This window comes from Hippichthys cyanospilos, chromosome 7 (genome assembly GCF_059441005.1).
Source record: "Hippichthys cyanospilos isolate Australia breed blue-spotted pipefish chromosome 7, RoL_Hcya_1.0, whole genome shotgun sequence".
In the NCBI taxonomy this organism is placed as follows: domain Eukaryota; kingdom Metazoa; phylum Chordata; class Actinopteri; order Syngnathiformes; family Syngnathidae; genus Hippichthys; species Hippichthys cyanospilos.
This window is the reverse complement of record NC_142375.1, coordinates 18,433,211-18,456,404: the sequence shown is the minus strand read 5'-3', so window position 1 is coordinate 18,456,404 and position 23,194 is coordinate 18,433,211. Positions and strand designations below refer to the sequence as shown.

At 40.0% G+C, this 23,194-nt stretch overlaps 1 protein-coding gene across 1 annotated transcript in view; it reads left to right on the top strand.

Annotated features, from left to right (window-relative positions):
- Positions 1-23,194, top strand: part of LOC148421414 (myosin-10-like) — a 42,563-nt gene that overhangs the window by 14,527 nt on the left and 4,842 nt on the right. The window contains exons 5-37 of the mRNA XM_088420516.1: positions 765-867; positions 1,023-1,052; positions 2,881-2,898; positions 5,867-5,959; positions 6,117-6,180; positions 6,261-6,359; positions 6,509-6,652; positions 7,454-7,549; positions 8,520-8,638; positions 9,635-9,787; positions 9,894-10,067; positions 10,132-10,305; positions 12,601-12,715; positions 14,625-14,818; positions 14,957-15,078; positions 15,753-15,822; positions 15,899-16,059; positions 16,849-16,957; positions 17,043-17,174; positions 17,251-17,457; positions 17,531-17,668; positions 17,837-17,960; positions 18,450-18,621; positions 19,845-20,057; positions 20,135-20,279; positions 20,399-20,605; positions 20,947-21,051; positions 21,196-21,348; positions 21,417-21,665; positions 21,754-21,966; positions 22,114-22,326; positions 22,402-22,563; positions 22,639-22,767. Coding sequence (XP_088276642.1) covers positions 765-867; positions 1,023-1,052; positions 2,881-2,898; positions 5,867-5,959; positions 6,117-6,180; positions 6,261-6,359; positions 6,509-6,652; positions 7,454-7,549; positions 8,520-8,638; positions 9,635-9,787; positions 9,894-10,067; positions 10,132-10,305; positions 12,601-12,715; positions 14,625-14,818; positions 14,957-15,078; positions 15,753-15,822; positions 15,899-16,059; positions 16,849-16,957; positions 17,043-17,174; positions 17,251-17,457; positions 17,531-17,668; positions 17,837-17,960; positions 18,450-18,621; positions 19,845-20,057; positions 20,135-20,279; positions 20,399-20,605; positions 20,947-21,051; positions 21,196-21,348; positions 21,417-21,665; positions 21,754-21,966; positions 22,114-22,326; positions 22,402-22,563; positions 22,639-22,767 — 4,600 coding nt within the window. The remainder of the gene's footprint in view (positions 1-764; positions 868-1,022; positions 1,053-2,880; positions 2,899-5,866; positions 5,960-6,116; positions 6,181-6,260; positions 6,360-6,508; positions 6,653-7,453; positions 7,550-8,519; positions 8,639-9,634; positions 9,788-9,893; positions 10,068-10,131; positions 10,306-12,600; positions 12,716-14,624; positions 14,819-14,956; positions 15,079-15,752; positions 15,823-15,898; positions 16,060-16,848; positions 16,958-17,042; positions 17,175-17,250; positions 17,458-17,530; positions 17,669-17,836; positions 17,961-18,449; positions 18,622-19,844; positions 20,058-20,134; positions 20,280-20,398; positions 20,606-20,946; positions 21,052-21,195; positions 21,349-21,416; positions 21,666-21,753; positions 21,967-22,113; positions 22,327-22,401; positions 22,564-22,638; positions 22,768-23,194) is intronic.

Here is a 23,194-nt window from a genome sequence, read left to right as displayed (position 1 = left end):
TACAGTAACGTAAGCTGCTTATTGTCCGAAAAATACAGTAAATAAAGATCAAAAATAAATACTTCAAATGGAACGTCTGCACTTGGAAATGGAAAATTACGTAGTTGGGATTGAATGGGGTAACTAACAATGTGGGAGTAAGAAAAATAAATACATACATTAGAAAGTGTTCCCAATCTTTTGGTACATCCAAAACATGGTTACTTGTGGAATATCACACCCAGCACTTTTAACCTTGAGCAGCAATTCATCCATCCACCATTACCTGATCTTAAATCGTATTTAGATTGACCCACACTCACTCACCCTTAAGCCCTACAAAGTTTTGTGCATTTTTGGCATGTACAAATTTGCAGTTAGGGTAAAACCCAAGATGTGCTTTAAATCTCAAATGTCCCTCAATTCCATATTTTTAAGGACTTACAGGACTTTTGAGGATTTCCTCTCTCCGTTTTTTTTGTTTGTTTGAAACACCGCAAAGAGAGGAGCAAAAAGCAAGCTTGGCATACACAAAACCACAACTTGCTAAGCTGCAGTAGACCAATGTATCAAATTCATCGAAGCAATCATGACTCATGACGCTCATGACTTCTTGAGAGCGCTTTAACTACAATCTGAAATGCCCTGCAAATGTGAACGGCTGTCTCCTCCCTATTGAAGTTTTATCGAAGTCAAAGAAAGAGATGGGATGAATTTGTAGTTCGTTCCAGAACGGTGGTTTTCCCAAAGTTTGTTCCAGCCTTATGTTCTTTTGTGTCGCACAGCGGCGAGTCTGGAGCTGGCAAGACGGAGAACACAAAGAAGGTCATCCAGTACCTGGCACATGTTGCCTCATCCCACAAAGGAAGGAAAGACCTCAACATTCCTGTGGGTATTACCTGAACAATATTCTATCAATGAACAATTTAACTGAAATTTGGAGTATCCATGTTCACAAATAACAGTCAGCCATGTTGGGATTGTTTGTCTTCCATGTCTTTGGACAGCAAATCTAACACATTGTGTTTATTTTTAAAAAACAGCCAGAATCTCCTAAACCTGTGAAGCTCCAGGCAAGTCTTTATTTTAAATTATACGTTTTATTCCATTTATTTGCACACCACACATTATTTTACTGCAATATTTGGCCAATAGTTGGTGGGAAATCATCCGAAAACAAGCACTGAACAGTTTTGACAACTTTGAAACATGGAATTTACTGTGTTCACTTTGTTTTTGTTTTTTTACTGTCAGGCGCAAAATGCAGTTGTAAGTATTTTTATTTTGTAAGATGGCATGTCCTTTCAAAGTTCCATGATTATGTTCATGTTGTCTATGTGATTCTGCTATTATGTGAAGTTACGTGCTTGTCCTTTTGCGTTAATTAGTTAACGTTAGACTTTACATGACCAGGATTTTTGGGGCCGATCACAATCGCCGCTCAGCAGTTTTAGAAAATGACCAATCACAAAATAGGGCAATATCGCCAGTTTCGCATAAAATGGCAGATGTCGACTGATCACGATTAAGCCATTTAGATCATCGTAAAGTCAAGTTGGCATACATTTTTCAAGTGTTTTACTGGTTTCTTTTCTAAGGGTCATATCCAAATTATTACTCGATTATCCAAAAAAATATAATATACAGTGGGCCCCCGGGTTACGAACTTAATCCGTTCAGCGGCTACGCTCGTGTCTCGAATTGCTCGTATAGCGGAAATCCAAACCCATGTTAATTCGTGAATGCGTGCATCGCGCGCAGAAGTCTTAGGTAAAAACGACACACTGTATACATATATTAAAATTGAGTGACATAATCTACTGCACACTTGCATTTTATAATAAATACATTGGATAAATAGCTTTTACCTTTGAAACGACGAGACTTGAGCTGGGTGTAAGCATAGGGGGCAGAGTCCAACGTGGTTAACACGACGATAGATATGCTATTGGTCTTACAGTGTTACAGTAACTCTTTCAGTCAGGGTGCAAATCACGCAGATACTAAAACATCATCCTCTTATTTCTTTCTTTACCGCTGCTAGTAATTTTAGAAGCTATGTCTAACAGATAAAGTTTGCAAAGTCTTCACAACATTCCGTTTTTCACTAATTTTCTCTGCTTCCTTCCATCCTGTCCCTTCAAGCTAGATAAAAGCGTTCGGCCAATAGCATATCGGCATTTCTGTGATTGACGTGTGACGCCGGCCAATAGCATCTCCGTGAGTGAGACCGGGTGACCTTAATCGACCAATAGCATATTCGCATCTCCGTGACTGACTGATAATTATTCGCACTTTTTTTTTTAAACGGTTGGAATGTATTGACAATTAATTTAAAAAAAAACACACATTTAAACCAATGACAATTCTTTGTCCTGCAATCGGCACATTTAATTTCATGTCAGCTGTTTTTCCCTTTAGCTGTACAAACACTACACTTAAATGGTAATATATTTAGACACCGTTAGTGAGACAGTCAGTGTGACGTTGTAAGACCAATAGCGTTCACGTAACTGCCCCAAGTATCTATTGATGATTAATGATGTCGCTACTGTTGATTTTAGTGACGCAATTAAACGAGAACATTTCTACGTACTCAATAGCCGGCATGTCGAATTGCTCGTAAGGCGAGAGGTTTGTTCGTAAGTGGAGGACAAAAATCTCCCTGATCCACGCTCGTAAGGCGAATTGTTCGTAAATCAGGGTGCTCGTAAGCCGGGGGCCGACTGTACTAATACTTAAGGTCATAGAAGACTGCAAACCATGTAGGACCTACAAGAAGGTGTGTCACAGCCAGCTGCGTTTGGATTCTTAATTTTTTAAGTTCTTTACATATATCCTGACGTTATTGTAATTATTGACCTCATGATATTAACACTTGAATCACCTCATGTCCTACAGAGTGGAGCCCTCTTTTATGTGAGTAGATTGTAGCTTTTGAGCTGACTCGCCTTACTTCCAAGATAAAGAGGGGACTCAAAATATTCTGCTTCCATCCACACTTTGCTCACAGAAAGACTATTAATGCTTTCATTTATGGTCTTGGGTGCTTTTCCTCTAAATCCATTCATTTGCGGTGGTTTTTCTTTATTTTTTGCATAGCCTTTACCTGGGCTGATCAAGTGAGCAGGATTCGCTGCAATCTTACTTGGGCATGGCTTCAAGTGTGGCCGCTCTATTAATCTGTTGGGCTCTTATAGCATTAAGCAATCACTTTTACGGTGGAACCTCAAAAGTTAATTTTTGTATGATAATTTTGTCATAGTTGCGGTTCACGCCATTTACATTTTAATGGCTATGACGCAACCCCTTGACTATTTGTAATTTAAGTGTGATTGGTGATTTAATCACCTCGTACTGTATAACCGTCAGAAATGTTGAAATTTTCTTTTGCCCGTGCTAAAAGCCGAACAAATTAAAGATACTCTTGGAATTTAATGTGATTGACCTTTAAGGTTTCACTGTAAATCTTGGGAGACTAATATGCAATGCTATTTAACTTGTAAGAACGCCATTGCTGCATTTTTAAATATGGTGATGGTATAACTGACCAATTGTTTTTTTTTTTTTTTATTCCTTTACTTCATGACTGCTTATTACTCAAAACACTTCAATCATGTTTGCCTATTGAAATGAATTAAAATGCAAAAGCAAGACGCAGCATAACACAGACATGCAGATACAAAGACGAGTTTCACAACCAAGGAAATACCAGTAATATTAGATAATTCTGCAAAGGAGGAACAACTCTACCCTTGTTCTATTTTCTGTGTAAACTAGGGCTGGTTTAAAAAAAAAAAAAAAAAAAAGATGTCGACCAAGTTGGGTGGTCGACTTAAAAAATAGGACGACAATGAGTGTCTGTCTCACGGCTTAGCCACAACCTTTTCTTGCAGAGATACACAGTGTTACAATGGCGTCAGTTTTTCTATTTAATTAGGATTTCAGTACTGTACTGCCTTAGCATACGGAAGTAATTTACCTGCATCCAAATGTGTGTTATGTCACTATCAAGAGAACTCTTAAAACTCATAAAACCAAGGACTTTTTCTTTTATTCAGGAATTGAACTCAAGTTTTAGTAACTTAAATGGCTCAAGGACCATTGTTTTTTGGACAAATTCAGATGACTTCTCCACATCAACTTGGTCTTGGCCAGATTGAAGTACTTTTGTATGGATTCCAAGGAGTGGCCTTTTACTTGCTCTTTAGATTTGCGAACATTTTTTTGTGACCTACACAGCAGATGTTTTACCACTGAATACACATCCTCAACTGGAAAGATTTAGTGGAACAGTTTGACTGATCCTCTTTTGACTCTTCTCAATCTGTCCAGTCCTCCCTGCGGGCTGCCAAAAATGTCTGTGTTGCGGGGAGACACAAAGTTGTAGCTAAGGAGGCGATATGCAGAAAATGATTGAATAATTACAGGGTCTCGGAAAGAATAGCAGCTGCACAATTGGAGTCACTTACGGAGGCTTCCCATAGTCGGACACACAAATAACTCTTTGCGTCGAAAATGTGGGTCAGCTAAAGTGGACCCCCTCTGGGCTTTATAATCGGCTTGTATTTATTTATTTATTTATTTATTTTGGGTGTAGTAAAAACACATATTTGAGTAGAGGGTTCGGATGCACAATCCCAATCTGCACCATGTGATTAGTGTGTTAAATAAAAGCAGATAACTGGACTCGTACCATCTTTTAGCCAGTGTCACACTTCAGTCCAGCTGCTCAAAGACTCATTTCAAAAGCATGAACCTTCCGTCCAAGTCTGACATCACATGCCTCGATTTTGATTCCTCAGTCGTTCACTTTGTGGAAAAAATGCCCCCTTTGAGCTCTTGCAGCTATTCTTGAAATTTGGCAAAAATATTCCCCAGAAAAAAAAAAAAAACCTTTCCCTCAGCATTTTTTGATTCTCTGGTTCAGATTTAGCTCTCAATGTGGCTTTAGATGGAAACGCTAAATGGGCCACATGTTTAAACAGCTGCACCAATAGTATATTTATTTATTTAGCTTCTCAAAAGTGTCCAGTTCGACAGGCTGTTCATGGAAAAATTCTACTTGTCTCTGCGAGAGTGCCAGAAAAAATATTTCCCAAGATAGACTCTTGGCAATTATCTCATCTAATCACTACATACTTGGTAAATGCTAACAAAAAAAAAAATCATACCTTATGCATAGTATCAACAAAAATAACATTTACGTACATGGCAATCAGAGTTTTATCAATACAATATCGGGAACAGTTACACTCGAAAAAAATACCGTGACTTAAAACAATATACAACTAAAATTAAGATTGTGCTGTCTTATCAAAAATAAGCGGTTGCAAAGAAATTAAAGCAATTTTAGCTGGAACCATGCTATGTCAAATTATCACAAATATACTTTACCTGGGAAAAAAAAGCAATTTTGGCAATTTTCCAATTATTTTTATTTATTCATTCATTTTATTGTATCTCTGGGGTTTTTTTCCAATTCACTTTGCAAATTTCTCATTTCTGTTCCAAAAGTCAGATTTGTTTTATAGTTAAAAATTGAGTTGAGGAGAAAATCAAATTTTGAAAGGTTGTTAAACAACACACAATGGCGTGCACTCGTCATTTATTTTTTTATTAATAATGTTTTTGTTTTTTGCTGTCAAAGTCTTTCAAGCTTTATTTTTTTTTCCGCTTACGCTTTGTCAATGTGTCTCTCTTGCCTATGAAACACATGACCTCCAGATGTTTGCACTCTGTTTGCATGTCTTTTTTTCCTTTCTTTTTGAACTCAGAACATCAATGATGCGCATTTACTTTCTCATCATTTTGTGCTTGTTAGTTGAAATCCTAAAGCGTTGACAAAGGATTGCTGTAACACTTGTTTTGTTTTTTTTCCTCACAGGGTGAACTGGAACGTCAACTTTTACAAGCTAACCCCATCCTCGAATCGTTCGGCAATGCGAAAACTGTGAAAAACGACAACTCGTCACGTTTTGTGAGTGCAAGATCGCGCTTATCTTTTCAAAGTCAATTCCAAATCTCGGCAGTGTGTCATCGCCTTGTTGTAATCATAATAAAGATTCACTCTTTCGATAAATTAGCAACGGTATGTTAAAAATCGGACGTTCCCTGAAGCAAGTTTTCTGTTGCAGGGGAAATTCATCCGCATCAACTTCGATGTCACTGGATATATTGTTGGGGCCAACATTGAAACATGTATCCTCTTTTTTTATCACCTGTTAGAAGGAAATAACATGAGAGAAGTTAATTTTTTCTCTTGACCTATCGGCTGTCAGATTTATTGGAGAAATCCAGAGCAATCCGCCAAGCCAAAGATGAACGCACCTTCCATATTTTTTACCAGCTGTTGGCCGGAGCTGGAGAACACCTCAGATGTGAGTATGCAACACGCATGCTTCTTCTTATACATTTTATGGCTGAGACGTTTGGATGAGTTTGCTGCAGACGAAATTGAGAACCCAGACCAAAATCCCTCTTATGTCCATACCTGTTAAAATGTATGGTTCTTTTTTTACGTGGATAGCTGACCTGCTATTGGAGGGATTCAACAACTACCGATTCCTGTCCAATGGCAACATCCCAATCCCTGGGCAGCAGGATAAAGAGAACTTCCATGAGACGATGGAGGCCATGCACATTATGAGCTTCTCCCATGAAGAGATTCTTGGTATGTAGGATTGAAATAATTACTCAAGTAATTTGAGTACCTGAGTAAAAAAAAAGCTAGAAACATTTTTTTATACATTTATTTGTGGACTCATTTGAAAAACATGACAAGCCAATCACAGCATATATTGGTAATAGTCTGTATGACAGTAAAACACAAACAAATTTGTTGAGATGGACAACTTCAAATTTAACCTTGGTTTACCAAATAATACATGGCATTCTTTTTTCTTCTTTTTTTTTTAAGCACATACAGTATAGTTAACAATTACTTGATTATGCTGACGTTGTTGCCTGTGTTTACCAATTGCTCTGGCTCTGTTATAGCTGCGTCTAGCATAAATTAGCCTATATAGCAACTGGGGTAATAGGCATAAATGACTACACACATTGATGCCAGAGCCTGATACGGTTGCTGTTCCTACTGATCACTTAGTAATAAACAATGCTGACTCAAATGTGGTTTTTCACCTGCAATTTTGTCCAATTTTCTTTCATGACTAAAATTTATGGGGAGAGATTTGAAGGAGGAAAGCAGTTTTGTTATTTTATTAGTTTATGTAGTTTGTTATCGTTATTTAAAGTAGTTATTTTAATTTATTTTATTTAGATTTTTGTATTATTTATATTATTACATTTTTATTGAATGAAGTGCCAACAAGTGCCACTGAAAAGTGAGAATTTTAATTATTACCTGAGATTATTTGTTCTTTTAACCACATTTTGACTGTATTCACCCCATTAATGTCTGGCAGTTATTTAAATGTGTGTCTATTTATCCTTGTGTCTTATTTTTTTTTAGCCATGTTGAAAGTGGTGTCCTCAGTTCTTCAGTTTGGGAACATTATCTTTAAAAAGGAAAGGAACACTGATCAGGCTTCCATGCCTGATAATACAGGTAAAAAAAAAATTCTGACAACAAATAAGAATTGATGTGTAAATTAGATAAGATGGTTTCATTTTCGCATGCAATTAATCCAAATCAGTTCATGTTCATTTTTACCTCTACAGTCACATATTAAGATGAGCATTTTAGCATTTGTGATATCTGTTTTCCATCCCACCCATTGGCTCATTCACTGCCATTGACAGCCATAAAAATCAAAAATCAATTTGAACTGGGCTGGCAGTGAATGTTTTAACTACACCTAAAATATTTTTTTTAACTTCAAAACCGCATTATTTGAATTTTATTATTCACTGCTTTTTATTTTCCCTTCACGCTTGTCTGTTATTGGCATTGAAATGCAAAGCTGAGAAATTACAAATACAAATCAGTTTGAAATATTTATCCTCAATCAAGTGTAATCTCAAGTCAATTCAAAATTATCATTTAAATTGCATACATAATTGACACATTTGATGTGCAACTTGATGCCAAAAATGTCCCTTCTTTTTGACTCCCTGTGCACTTTCTGTACTTGAACCTTGTCAACCTACAATTAAAGCACATTATTCCGAAGATTTACACCTCACAGGAAATGGGGCCCAGTTCCTCCACATGTGGCTGTGCATAGCCGTCCCTTTAAGTGGGAAAGAGAGAGACAGTGGGAGACTGAGCCACAAGTGCCAATGATGCAGCTGGGCAAAATATTCCCAAATGTGACTTGGGAATGTTATTTCTAGAAGAGGCTTGCTGTCTGATTAGACAGCTTCTTGGTTCTTTCCATAAGCTTGAGACTTTTTCATTATATTTTATACAAATGATTAAATCTGTCTTTTCAAATCCAGTAATTTCATGGAAAAAAAAACCTTGGATGTAAATAGTTTCTTTTATTACTAAATTTCAGTGTGTCAAAAATGTTTTTTTTTTTTTTTGTTTTTGGTTTTGTTTTGTTTTAATTCCTGACCTTGATTCTATTTGCCAGCCGCTCAGAAGCTTTGCCACCTGTTGGGCATGAATGTCATGGAGTTCACCCGAGCCATTCTCTCTCCAAGGATCAAAGTAGGAAGAGACTATGTCCAGAAAGCACAAACCAAAGAGCAGGTCGGTTCTCTGTAGAGCTACTTTCATGCTGGTTTCTTTAATTCAGCAACACTAAAAATACAGTTTTCCTCCAGCTTATGCATATCATTTTTGTCCAGTATTTTGGAGGGGGAATAGTCTATTTTTCTTATATTGTTGAATACGTATTATTTATTGCTTTTAACACATTAAAATCTGTAATTAATTGATCTGATTCATCTCACCTGAAAGTTATTGAGAAAACCCTCCAAACTATTTTTTTTTATTTAGATTGATATTTTTATTGATTGATATACAACAAACAAAAAGTTGCTTCTGTCATTTATTTTTTAACAGACTTTAATGTATGCAATTGTAATCATTTACCTATTTGCTGTATTAGAAACTAGTCCCATGTGCTGGTTTCAAACTTCTGTTTCAATCATCAGGAGGAATGGTGTTGTTTTGCCATTGGCCAAAAAAATTTGAAAAAAAATTCCTATAAAACATGTCAATCTGGCACTCGCTCATATGCTGTGTATTGAGTTTGGCAAAGTGCTCCGGCTCACTCTATTAGCGTCTTTATTGCTATTGTTAGCTTTGGCTGTCGCTATGGCTATGTGCTTTGCATTGATGTGGTAGGCATAAACTGAGCTGTGGGATGCGCGGATTTTCTTTCAAAGAATTCACCATTCTACCTTTATCAAAAGTTCCATCGAGGCATTCTCAAAATTTCAATTTAACATTCAACACACCAAAAACCCTCACATGGTCTTCTATTTTCACTTTTTCTGCTCAAAACTACCCCCCCCAACCCACAGCAGGAGCCTGTCAGGTTATGCCAAGCACAATGACAGCCAATCAGTGTACACTTCAGGGTGTGATTGTCCTTTATTTTCCATCCTACAAGAACTCAAGTACAAGAAGCCCTATGCATGAAAGGGGATTGAAATAAATCAGTTAATCTGACACTCATAGTATTATTTATCATTTTTGGCAATCATGTCGCACTGCTCACCACTTTGGATTTCCAACCAGGCTGACTTTGCTGTGGAGGCCCTGGCCAAAGCAACATATGAGCGGCTCTTCCGTTGGCTGGTCCATCGCATTAACAAAGCTCTGGACAGAACCAAAAGACAGGGGGCCTCCTTCATCGGCATCCTGGACATCGCCGGCTTTGAGATCTTCCAGGTTTGTCCGCTTTCACTGGCTCATTTTAGGTCGTTATTAAACCCATAAGGCTATTCATGTTTTGTCCTGTAGGAAAAGTTAACGGTTTCTCCCCCTTTCTTAACAGCTCAACTCATTCGAGCAGCTCTGCATCAACTATACCAACGAGAAGCTGCAGCAGCTCTTCAACCACACAATGTTCATCCTTGAGCAGGAGGAGTACCAGAGGGAGGGTATTGAGTGGAGCTTCATCGACTTCGGCCTCGACCTGCAGCCCTGCATCGACCTCATTGAGAGGCCGGTCAGTCATGAAATGAAATTACCATGTTGGTTTTGTAACGCTGAAAGAGCTTCTTTTCTTCCAGGCAAACCCTCCAGGGGTGTTAGCCCTGCTGGATGAGGAGTGCTGGTTCCCCAAGGCCACAGACAAGACCTTTGTGGACAAACTGATCCAGGAACAGGGAACACACACCAAGTTCCAGAAACCACGCCAGCTCAAAGACAAAGCCGACTTTTGCATCATCCACTATGCTGGAAGGGTATGTTGACTAAAATACCGTTTTTCTCCAAGTACGTCGAGTTTTTTTTCCTCGTTTTCAACCCCCATATTAGGGGAGTCGACTTATAACCGCATAACTCAAAACAGACCAGTTTTTATCACATAACTATGTTTCAATAACATTAATTAGAATGCAAAGTAATATGTTATTTACAAGGCTTAAAATGATTACATATACCTCGAATTCAATATATTATGCATCCGTTTTTGAGCGTTTGCACAGGACATCGCAAAAATGCGCTTTTATCAAACTTCCCTCAATTGCCTCTTTGTGGTCAACAACAAGTCTGCATGGAAAATTATTCCGCAGACTGAAGCATTATGAAAAGGAAAAGACGGATGATCACTTGTCTCCGTCAGCCCTTGAACAAGCCAGCATGGCTTTCGGCAGGTGGGGGAAGAAACAGCGAAGGGCAACGTTCCACGCTCTGATCTCACAACAGTGATCACTTGGATAAAGAAACCTTGGGATAATATCCCAAGTAAGATGATCAGCAAATCATTTCAGAGAACCTCCATTTCAAACAAATTGGACGCTTCCGAAAATGACGACCCGTGGAAGAGTAATCAGGATGTTTGAACAATTGACGAGGAGATAGGAGAGGACGTTCGGGTGTTAAATGGGAGGAGCCATGTGGCGTGTCAAATAGTGATAATGACTTTCAGGGCTTTCGACAAATGAATATTCAGCTGTGTCAAAAAAATAAAGCATTGAAATTTCAAATCATTTTATTGTTGCAGCATTAGTTTTGGCATTTGCATCTACGCTTACTCACACATTGCCTTGCACTTGTCTCGTCCCCCCCGTCTCCCATAACCGCAACAGTATGTTATTCGATATACGATGAAGAAATGTGTCTAAAAGTACCATAATTTTGTCATTTTAATAACACACAACATATGTTGTAATTGGAGAGTCATTATCTATGTAACCACCAAAGTCAGGGGTATAATTGCGTTTTTGTAAAGTTCACCCAAATTGAAGGAGAAAAAAATGGGGGGGGTTGACTTATAAGTGAGGTCAGCTTATACTCTGAGAAATCCGGTAGTTGTAGGTGTCCCGTGGGAGCTTCTCCATTCATTTAAGAAAATACTTGATGAGGACCAGGCTTATTTTAGTGATAAAGTGTTGGACCTTCAGTATTTCTTTTCCTCCATAATCATCTACATGTGGGAAGATGATTCTGGTCAGAGCTGATCTGATGCAAACTTCTTCTGTGGTAGAAATTGGGGTGGAATTACTGCTCGTGGCATTATGCAACAGAACACCGCATTTATCACAGGGAGAAAAACCTGCTGAAGAAGACATCTGCTTAGCATTAGAAGAACTGTGTCTTACACAACTATCATTGAAAACCGCAAAGATTTGCAATTTTTGTGCAGTGGGTGGAAAGAATGCTGAAGCGCGGAGCCACATCGCCAAATGCTCAATATTACACAAAAGAAATGATCTGGTGTGAACTGAAGTGTTCACAATGAGCCATGCATGATGGCCATCTAAATTTTTTCCTGGCAACGTCAAAAATGTCTCCCCGTTTACTAAATATATGTCTTTTTCTAACAATTAAATCGCCTGAAGCAAGTTAACGATTTTTTAAAACTGTAACACTTGTCAACAATGATTATAAATAACCAGGGAATAATAACTTTGGAACAATACACGCTTTTATGTCCTGAGGCCCACGCTTTCCACTTTCGCGCATCATTTGTGACTAAGCTTGTTAATCAATTAGTACTTTATCCTACTTTAATCCTAAATTACGTAAAGTGATTGATTTCTTTAGTACTTATTTACCAAAAGTAATCAATGGCTTTAAAACTTAATTAACTGGTGCAATTATTTCAGGATTAATTAGAAATCAATTATTTTAATAACCACCCAAAGAAATGATCAGTAGTTCTCCTTTACAAAAGTAATAAATAATACATACATAATTACCAAGTAATTTATGGTACTAAATGAATTAAATACTAAGTAATTGATGAGTACTTCATTACATAGTGTATTAAATCACTTCAGTACTTTATTAATTTAGCCATTTTTACACCGTCCTTTTGCCAAACATTTCAAAGAAATATATACTGATATATAAATAAGTACTGAGTATTGCATGTCTGGATCTGTAAATGGCGAAACGTTATCAAATTGACTATAGACAAAATATTAACTTTTTGAAAATGGCTAAATAAATAGAGTATCCCTTCAACAATAGAGAATGTTTTCTGAAATACTCCATTCCAGATCCGTCACAATACTAATGATGTCTTTTCTCAGGTGGACTACAAGGCAGACGAGTGGTTAATGAAGAACATGGACCCCCTCAATGACAACGTTGCCACGCTTCTGCATCAATCCACGGACAAATTTGTGGCTGAGCTGTGGAAAGACGGTGAGTCATATCAAGCTCGAATTATCAATGCCAAGCGCATTTGAACAATTCACCACTTTAGCGCTTTACTTAACAGCAGCTAGCAGCAGCTGGATCTGCCTCGCTGAGCTGATCTGCGCAACTTCTTTAACACCCCTCCTTCCCTTCTCTGTCTCTCTCTGTGTTATAGAGATTCAGACCATTCAAAGGGCTTCATTCTATGACAATGTCACTAGTCTGGATGAGCCAGCAGGTGAATAGTAGTGTCATAGCAGACCTGGGCCAAAATAGTTGTACATTTTGATGCCAACTTGCTAAAGTGACAAACAAAGCAGGTTGATGCGATGGCCTGCGTGTACATTTTAGCCCAGATCTGATGGATCTATGTGTCATGCTTCAGACAGTGTCGCCATTTGCTTCCAGGCTGCATGGCTCCATGTCTTGGCCATAAGCAGTAGCGGCAAGCCCTCAGATAGGCTAAAGTTTAGCTAGCTGCCTTTAGTGTGCTTTGTTTGCTCATCTAGGTCCTGTAATTTGTTCTATTCTTCAACGAGCTATTAGTGCAGTTGTTTGGAGTTATGTCTGCTCCTGTAGTGTGGCAACAATAAGTGAGGTAACTCAAGGTAACATTTTATGTCATCAAAATTGCCCCGCCTTTTCCCTAGTAGCGGCCAATTGAAAGCAGATGCCGTTTGCGGTGTTTGTGTTGGCGATGAGCTGAGTGTTGGAGGGTTCACACAGCCGGCGCGCATCGCATTCGCTGCTGTCTGCGAGTCATTAAAGCCTTGTGACCGTAATTCACCCAATGTTAGGTCACAAGTGAGTCGATGTGTCACTTTGGGAAGATTTTGTTACAATAATCTGTTGATAGACAAGATGGGTGATATTTGTTCCCATATGAGTGAGGCAGAACACTTGAACGGCAATAGTTTGCGTTTTTAAATTCATTCTCTGCCTTTGGTGGCTTTGCATGTCAAAGGTCCATTTTAGCTGTGTTGGCAAGTTAAGTGTCCAAACTTTTTTGTTTGAGGGCTACATATAGAAAAATGAAAGGATGCAAGGGCCACTTTAAGTGTTTCATCCACTTATTTAGATATTTTTTTCAGTAAAAATTTCATATTTTGTCGATTATTACTTTTAGTACCAGACGTTTTTTTACACTACTGATTGAATCTCTGGACTCTTAAAAGCGTAAAATTACATATTTGGGATTGAATCAGTTGATTTGATAACTATATAATCATGTGCAATTAATACTTCAAATATTTTTTTCAACTGTAACTGAAAACGACACAACAGGTGGGAATGGCTCAGGTAAAGAGCAGTTTATGAGCATCACATGACCAGCAGGTGAGCCATTATTGGTCATTACCCAAGCTCTGAGCACTCACCGCTTATTTCGATTACACACAAAGGAGAATCAGTTTGCTTTCCTGAAGGACTACAGATCAGAAAATGATTACTGCTGGGATGCTGAAATCAGAAGATTTGGAGAATTTTACGTTCAACAATCGCTCCAAATGATTACTATTATTAAAATTGTTGTTTAGTAATTTGATAATCAATTACTTGTCAATTAATCGATGAATTTTGACATCTCTACTTGTGCGGTGTTTGTTGATTTTATGCTCAACGTGCATTCTTTGATAGCAATTTCTATCCATTATTAATTTCTATTGATTATGAATCAATTATTTACTTATCTTACAAAACCTATGAGTGAACGTTAAGTTGTGCCCAAGTGAGAGTTAGCGCAAGGTTTACAATGCCACTTTGTGTGCCAGCTCCTGTCTTCCGGTCAAGTGTAGCGTTCCTGTCATCCATCTGTACCGGGCCACGCAACAACATCACCACATCAGTCACCGTTAACCCCTTGACCTCTGTCACGTCACACGGTTTCTAACCTGTTCTCCCCATCTGCGCTCACCAGTGGATCGCATTGTGGGCCTGGACCAGGTGGCAGGCATGAACGAGACGGCGTTCGGCGCCACCTACAAAACCAAGAAGGGGATGTTCAGGACGGTGGGTCAGCTGTACAAGGAGTCACTCACCAAGCTCATGGCCACGCTGAGGAACACCAACCCCAATTTTGTCCGCTGTATCATCCCCAACCACGAAAAACGAGTAAATGCGTACTTTCAATCTACTGTATTCGTATTAAGATCAAAATATTGCAAGATTGTAAGGTTTTGTGGTTCTTTTGATTTTTCACAAATAGATTTTAGGAAACAGTCTGAGGTTATGGTTGCTGCCCTCTTTCAGGCAGGTAAACTGGAGCCCCACCTGGTTCTGGACCAGCTGAGGTGTAATGGTGTCCTGGAGGGTATCCGAATCTGCAGACAGGGCTTCCCCAACCGCATTGTCTTCCAGGAGTTCAGGCAGAGGTGAAGAACCAAGCAATCTTTCCACATTACTCATATAATTATGAGTAGGGCTGTCACTAACAAATATTTGTATTGAATGTTCCGTTGATTAATTGAACAATCTTATAAGATTCTATTTTTCATTAAGGTGTATTACAAAACTATTTTTTTCCTCGGTTCGTTTACTTATTGTTGTTTATTTAGTGTTGTTTAGTGATTTGAAAAGATAGTACACAACAATGAGGTAACAAGGAACGTCAAAACTGTACCACAGTATTTTTTTTTTTAAATGTAGCAAAAGTTGAAACTATTATTAATATAAAGTTAAATGACAATTTCAACAGTTTTTTTTTTATTTCAAATTAGTAGGAAAGTAAAAAGTAGGGCTTTCACCATTGATCGTTCAGTGGAATGAATAGTTGATTAATCAAATAAAAAAAATATATATGACAAAGCCGTATTCCCTATTAATTTTTATTTATTAATTATTGTTGCTTTATTTTCTATTATTTATTTATTAGAAACTATAAAACTAAGCAATATCTAAAATGAGATTGACGATGTACTAAATTATGGCTCCAAGTGATTACTCGATTATGAAAGTAAATTTCGATGAATTTGATGAGTAATTCTTAATGGATCAATTTTGACAGTTTTCATTTTCACTTGAATTTTGTGTCCTCATCTGCTGACAGATATGAGATCCTCACTCCAAACGCCATCCCCAAGGGCTTCATGGATGGGAAACAAGCTTGTGAGCGAATGGTAATGGCTGCTTGCAATGCTTAGTTATTAGACTATGATGACTCTATGATGGCAATTTTCTGTGTTCCTTCCCCAGATTCATGCCCTTGAGCTGGACCCCAACCTGTTTCGCATCGGCCAAAGTAAGATCTTCTTCAGAACTGGCGTACTGGCTCACTTGGAGGAGGAACGTGATCTGAAGATCACAGATATCATCATTTACTTCCAGTCTGTGTGTCGTGGATACTTGGCACGCAAGTGTGTAACATCAAATCATCTCTGTTTGATGTCATTTGAATTTTAAAGGGAAGTTAACAGAAAATTCGTCTTTTCGATATGTTTTATGCTCCCTTGCCCGCCACTCCGATTACAATTGTGTTTGTGGAGCAATAATTAAGGTGTAAAAGCCACCGTTTTTATCCATGTCATGGGGTGACTATTTTGTCACTGACTATTGCCACTCAGCATGCAGATGTCAAAATGGCCGCCCCTTTTTAAAACGGTGTATTCAGCCGCTTGATTTATATTTCTCAAACGCATTATTCATCATAATACCACGCAAAGAATATTTCGTAAAGAAAAGTCGACTTCCCCATTAAGTGTCGCGTCACATGCGTCATGTTAGCAAGCTAATTATGTAATCATTAATAAATGTGAACCTTCAAATACTTAAAGTCAATATGGAGGTCTTTTATTCTCTATAAAACTGCTTAAATCATATGGGGTGTGCACATGCAGGCACGTTAAAAGCAAGTTAATTGTTTTCATCAGAAAGAGAACCACTTTTGTTTTCTTTCTTAGGAAACAAAAGTCATTTGAAGCGTCTATTTCTTGTCAAACACGAGATCATGTTTATTGTTGTTTAATCGCATTACATTTAGCCTTCATTTGATCCGAATGAAACTTTACCTCTTAAAAGCCTTTGTCATATCTGTATCTGCTTTGATTTTATTAGTCGAGGTCTGAGTGCTCTCTAAATGATTTTTAAAGATTGTCCTTGGCAGGTAGCAGAATGACACATCTTAATGGAACTTGTTTCGCTCATAGGGCCTTTGCTAAGAAACAGCAACAGCTAAGCGCCCTGAAGGTTCTACAGAGGAACTGTGCTGCTTACCTGAAACTGCGACACTGGCAGTGGTGGAGGCTGTTTACCAAGGCAAGAAAACCGACACCTGATTCTTCCAGCGTCATCACATGGCAGAAGACTCCATTTTACGCCAACTTCTTATGTCTCCTATCAGGTTAAGCCTCTTCTGCAGGTCACCAGACAGGAAGAGGAGATGCAAGCCAAAGATGAGGAGTTGGTCAAGGTGAAGGAGAAACAGCTGATGGTGGAGAATGAGCTAGTGGAGATGGAGAGGAAACACCAACAGGTTGTCAGCTTTGAACAAAAGATAAAATTAGATGTTTTTTGAACTGCATGAAATTTCACACCTTTCCTCCGGGCAGCTTGTGGAGGAGAAGACCATATTAGCAGAGCAGCTCCAGGCCGAAACAGAGCTGTTTGCAGAGGCCGAAGAGATGAGAGCTCGTCTGGCCTCCAGGAAGCAGGAGCTGGAGGAGATCCTCCACGACCTGGAGTCTCGGGTGGAGGAAGAGGAGGAGAGGAACCAGAGTCTGCAGAACGAGAAGAAGAAAATGCAGTCGCACATTCAGGTGTGTGATTTTTGTTAGGGCTAAGCCTGGAAATGCTACATAGTTGCTGAGCTGCATGCTGTCCTCCGAGCAGGATCTTGAGGAACAGCTCGATGAGGAGGAAGCCGCACGACAGAAACTTCAGCTCGAAAAAGTGACAGCCGAGGCAAAGATCAAGAAATTAGAAGAAGACATTGTGTTGCTAGAGGACCAAAATACCAAATTCCACAAGGTGAGGGCTCATGAAGAAGATTCATGAATCGTGTTAACTTAAGATTTTCAATTGGAAATCGAGGCCTTTTTCATTTAAAAGCAGAAACTGACATCATCAAAACAATCATTTAACTTAAAAAATAATAAAACCTGATCCTATAATGAAGATCATTTTTGTCCCTGACAGGAGAAGAAACTTCTGGAGGATCGGATCAATGAAGCAACCACCTTGCTGGCAGAGGAGGAGGAGAAAGCAAAGAACCTTGGCAAGCTCAAGAACAAGCAGGAGATGATGATGGTGGACTTGGAGGGTATGTGGGTTTTTTTTACGCCCCCTACTGGGTAAAATTCGCACACTTACAACCAATCCATTCAACGTGAGATTGTTTGCAGTGACAGGTTATCTTCCTGGAAAATACAGCCCTATTGCTTTCCTATTTCTTTGTGGAGCGCCGTGTGCTAATATTGTCTTTCACGAAAGCCTATCTAATAAACTAATTGGTGTTTTGAAGCACACAAATCAGCCATTTGGCCCCAATGGAGCCATCCATCAAAATGCTTTTTCATATGTACAGTTCCACTTTGAAAACATTAATCTAGCTTTTTTGTCACTCTTTTTGTTTTTTTAATTGAGAGTGATCCCAAACTTCTGACGTCCTCAATATTTTGCGGGAGCCTTTCTCCCTTGCCGTCAGCTTTGACATATTTTTCCTCGATCTGTTTTTACAGTTGACTTACTCGACTGTTCCATAGTTTTTCCCCATCCCTATGTCTTAACTCCTTTCCCTGTATTCCTGCAGAGCGTCTGAAGAAGGAAGAGAAAACCCGTCAAGAGCTAGAGAAGGCCAAACGCAAGCTGGATGCTGAGACGACCGACCTGCAAGACCAGATTGCCGAGCTTCAGGCGCAGATCGAAGAATTAAAGATTCAGTTGGCCAAGAAAGAAGAGGAACTGCAAGCTTCTTTGGCAAGGTATATTTTCAATTGAAACTCATTCTCTGCACATCCTCCCACTTATGGTGCATATTTGGTGTCTATAGCAATCAATGGCAGTTAAAGTATCACACAAAATGCAAATTTTGCTCTTAAATGGTCCTTGTCTAATGAAGATAAACAGCACACATCCCTAAAAGTTTCGTTCAGTATTTGTTTTTGTATTATCCCACAAGTAGTCAAATTTACAGTTGGAGATCAAATAAATCAGACAGGAGGCACCTCATGCTATTTCGTGACTTTCCATGTTGGACTTGGGCACACATCCTCTTCCCCTATTGTGTGTAGTCAGTCTCCATGGCAACCGCACTACAGAGTACAGAGGCACCAGCAATCCCTCAAATAGAGTTGACAACAAAGACAGTGCTGAGATAAATGCTGAGCGTGTCAAGTGAGTGCATGCTGTTCTTTATCTGCCAGTGCACAGTGAGCCCACACGCACATAAAGCGGTGGGAAACAACCATCTCTCATTCCCGGGAAATTGATGCTCACGCACTGACGGTGCTCCAAAGCTCCGCTTTACAATATATTGGAATAAATAAAGTGTTGTGGGAAGCATGAAGCTAATCCATAATCAAATGGAGCCTTTTTTAAGTTATGAAGGTCCCGTCTTTGTTCAGGTAGAGTCTATCCCAACTTACTTTGTGCAAAAATTTTGGTACACCCAGGGCTGGCAGTCAGACAATCTAATGACCCTCCACCTTGGGCAAACAAAACAATCATTCACAACGGTAGACAATATACAGTCTTCAGTGAATTTAACATAATATTGCGATCCAGGTACTCCAGGATACTAAAATTGCCCACACAAGCATTTTTTTTATGTTATCCCCTAAGATACGCAATGCCTCACAATGCAATGTTGGAGTGAACTCCAGCCTCAGAACTATGAGGCAGATGTGCAAACTAGCATTTTAACATTGCTGGACCCTATCTCAAGTTAGTACAGAATAGCAGTAACTTCATGCTAGAAAAAATATCCTCAAGATCATCCTTAAAAATTGACCCAGACAAGGCTATTTGACTGTAAGATTAAAAAGACGTTGAAAACTTTATTCAGTGCTGACATTACATCATATTTGTTGAAATGGTGTCAGTAAAATGTGTTTTACAAAAGAAAAACCTGAAAATGCTTGATTCTATAATTCTGTCAATACAATTAAGACATGCATTCACCGTGCCCTCACATTTCTCCTATCAGGAATGACGAGGAGACAGCCCAGAAGAACAATGCCCTCAAGCAGGTCCGGGAGCTGCAGGCCCAGCTGGCTGAGCTTCAGGAGGATCTGGAGTCTGAGAAGATGTGCAGAAGTAAAGCCGAAAAACTGAAGCGGGATCTCAGCGAGGAGCTGGAGGCTCTGAAGACTGAGCTGGAGGACACGCTGGATACCACCGCCGCTCAGCAGGAACTCAGGTGCTCAATTAATGCAAATTATCCAAAGGAAGAAAGAAATAAAATCACTGTTCTATTTTTTTTTTCATTCTAACAAGAACCAAGCGAGAGCAGGAAGTGGCTGAGCTGAAAAAAGCGATTGATGAAGAGAGTAAAAACCATGAGGCCCAGATCCAGGAAATGAGGCAGAGGCACGCCATTGCGTTGGAGGAACTGTCCGAACAGCTGGATCAGGCCAAACGAGTACGTTTTCTCATTAGGACATCGGTGGTCTTATAGAGATGGACATTCAAAAAAAAAAAACAATCCTCGCATTTATGATTATCAGTCATAACATCACTTCAAAATGTATTTTTATGCAGTTCAAGTCCAATTTGGAAAAGAACAAGCAGTGTCTGGAAAATGACAACAAAGAGTTGGTCTGCGAGGTGAAGATACTGCAGCAGACCAAGACAGAGTCCGAGCACAAGAGGAAGAAGCTGGAGTCCTTGATGCAGGAATTCACGGCCAGAACCACTGAGATGGAGCGGGCCAAAGGGGAGATGGCCGACCGTTCCCATAAACTCCAGGTAGGCTTTGCTAACAGTAAAATGTAAAACATCTATCTATCTATCTATCTATCTATCTATCTATCTATCTATCTATCTATCTATCTATCTATCTATCTATCTATCTATCTATCTATCTTTCTTTCCTTTCTTTCTTTCTTGCTCTCTCTCTAGCTAGCTAGCTAGCTAGTTAGCTTTCTATCTATCTATCTATCTATCTATCTATCTATCTATCTATCTATCTATCTATCTGTCTGTCTGTCTGTCTGTCTGTCTGTCTGTCTGTCTAATCTATCTCCGTCCATCTGTACTTAGGTAAAAAGTTCTATCGATCTCTAAAACGTTGTTGCCTCCTCGTATAGATGGAGCTCGACAACGTGTCGGCCTTGCTGGAGGATGCGGAGAAAAAGAGCATCAAACTGACCAAGGATGCTGACAACCTAGGAAGCCAGCTGCAGGATGCACATGTATGAAATACTACTATACCAACCTGCAATATATATATATATTTTTTTTTTAAACAAAAACAAAAGTCACAATTTCTAGTGTGTCAATTTAAAGGCGCCAATCGTTACCAGCATCAAGCATGTTCTTGTGTTTGTGTGGTGCAGGAGTTATTGCAGGAGGAGACTCGCCAGAAGCTGAACCTGAGCAGTCGAGTGCGTCAGCTCGAAGAGGAGAAGAACACCTTGATGGAGCAGCAGGAGGAGGAGGAGGAAGCTCGACACAACTTGGAGAAACAGCTGCAGGCAGTCCAAGCTCAGGTATGAGGTGGAGAACCTTTCCACTAACGTGATTATAGTGCATTCAGAATAATTGTCACTCCCTCTAGTTGCTTGAGAACAAGAAGAAGCTGGAGGAGGACGTGGGAGCCATGGAGGGCCTGGAGGAGGTGAAGAGAAAACTCCAAAAAGATGTGGAGCTGACCAGCCAACGTCTGGAGGAAAAGACTATAGCCATGGACAAGATGGAGAAGACCAAAAACCGTCTGCAACAGGAGCTCGATGACCTGACGGTGGACCTGGACCACCAGAGGCAGATTGTCTCCAACCTGGAAAAGAAGCAAAAGAAGTTTGACCAGGTCGTCGAAGTCACTCAACCTGTTCCATGAAATAAACCATCCCGCTTTGTCATTCAATCTGAAAGTGACAGCCACTCGTCTGCAACAGATGCTGGCTGAGGAGAAGACCGTGTCGGCTCGCTACGCCGAGGAGCGAGACCGTGCGGAGGCTGAAGCCAGGGAGAAGGAAACCAAGGCCTTGTCCATGGCCAGAGCTCTTGAGGAAGCTCTGGAAGCCAAGGAGGAGCTGGAGAGGTTCAACAAGCAGCTGCGGGCAGAAATGGAGGACCTGATGAGCTCCAAAGATGATGTCGGAAAGAATGTAAGTAGACCCCTGTCAATTTATTTGAATGCGGACCAGGATGAGATTGAACATACTGTTGTGAAATTGGAAGGGTAAAAGGAAAATTAAAAGCTTTAAAATATGATCTTAAAAGTACTTGAAATGGGTGGTTTTTGCTCCTCCCAGGTCCACGAGCTGGAGAAGTCCAAGCGCACGCTGGAGCAGCAGGTGGAGGAGATGCGGACTCAGCTGGAGGAGCTGGAAGACGAGCTGCAGGCCACCGAAGACGCCAAATTGCGCCTAGAGGTCAACATGCAGGCCATGAAGGCCCAGTTTGATCGAGACTTGCAGGCCAGGGACGAGCAGGGCGATGAGAAGAAGCGGGCGCTGGTCAAACAGGTTAGGGTTTTTTTTTTTTAACAACATTTAGAATTGTCTCAAAGATATAAGTTGAGCGAGACGTTCCGCGAGCAGGTGCGTGAAATGGAGGCGGAGCTAGAAGACGAGAGGAAGCAGAGGTCGCTAGCTGTGGCCTCCAAGAAGAAGCTAGAGATGGACCTCAATGAGCTCGAGGGACAGATAGAAGCGGCCAACAAAGGCAGGGATGAGGCCATGAAACAATTAAAGAAATTACAGGTACACCAAGTCATCCACCTTATCTATTTCACCAGCTCCGTTTCAGCACTGGCTTTTTTTTTCTTATTTTGACAGACTCAGATGAAAGACTACCAGAGGGAGTTGGAGGAGGCGCGAGCCTCCAGGGACGAGATCTTCGCGCAGTCCAAAGAAAACGAGAAGAAACTCAAGAGCCTTGAAGCTGAAATCTTACAGCTCCAAGAGGTGCGTGAGAAACTTGTTAGCTTGTGGCCCCACTGCAATGCTGGGCCGATTTAGCACCCGTTACCATGGCGACTGGGGTTATAGCCCTTGCTCGTTACGCCTTTTTCAATCGACAGCCTGTGGGAAATAAAGGCAAAATTCATCAAAATCTTGCAGTTAGACCTTTGGGCTTGCCTTGAACAAATTGTTGTAAAGAGGGCGACTCAGTGACGCAGTTCAGGGACGCAAGTGCAAATCCACCTCGCTCCGACCTTCCTATGTGGAGTTTGCATGTTCTTCCCGAGCCCGCATAGGTTCTCTCAGCGCATTCCGGCTTCCTCCCACACTCTAAAAACATGCATTTGGACATACTAAATTGTCCTTTGGTGTGATTAGCTGCGTGAATGGTTGTTCTTCTCAATGTGCCCAGTGATTGGCTGGCAACCAG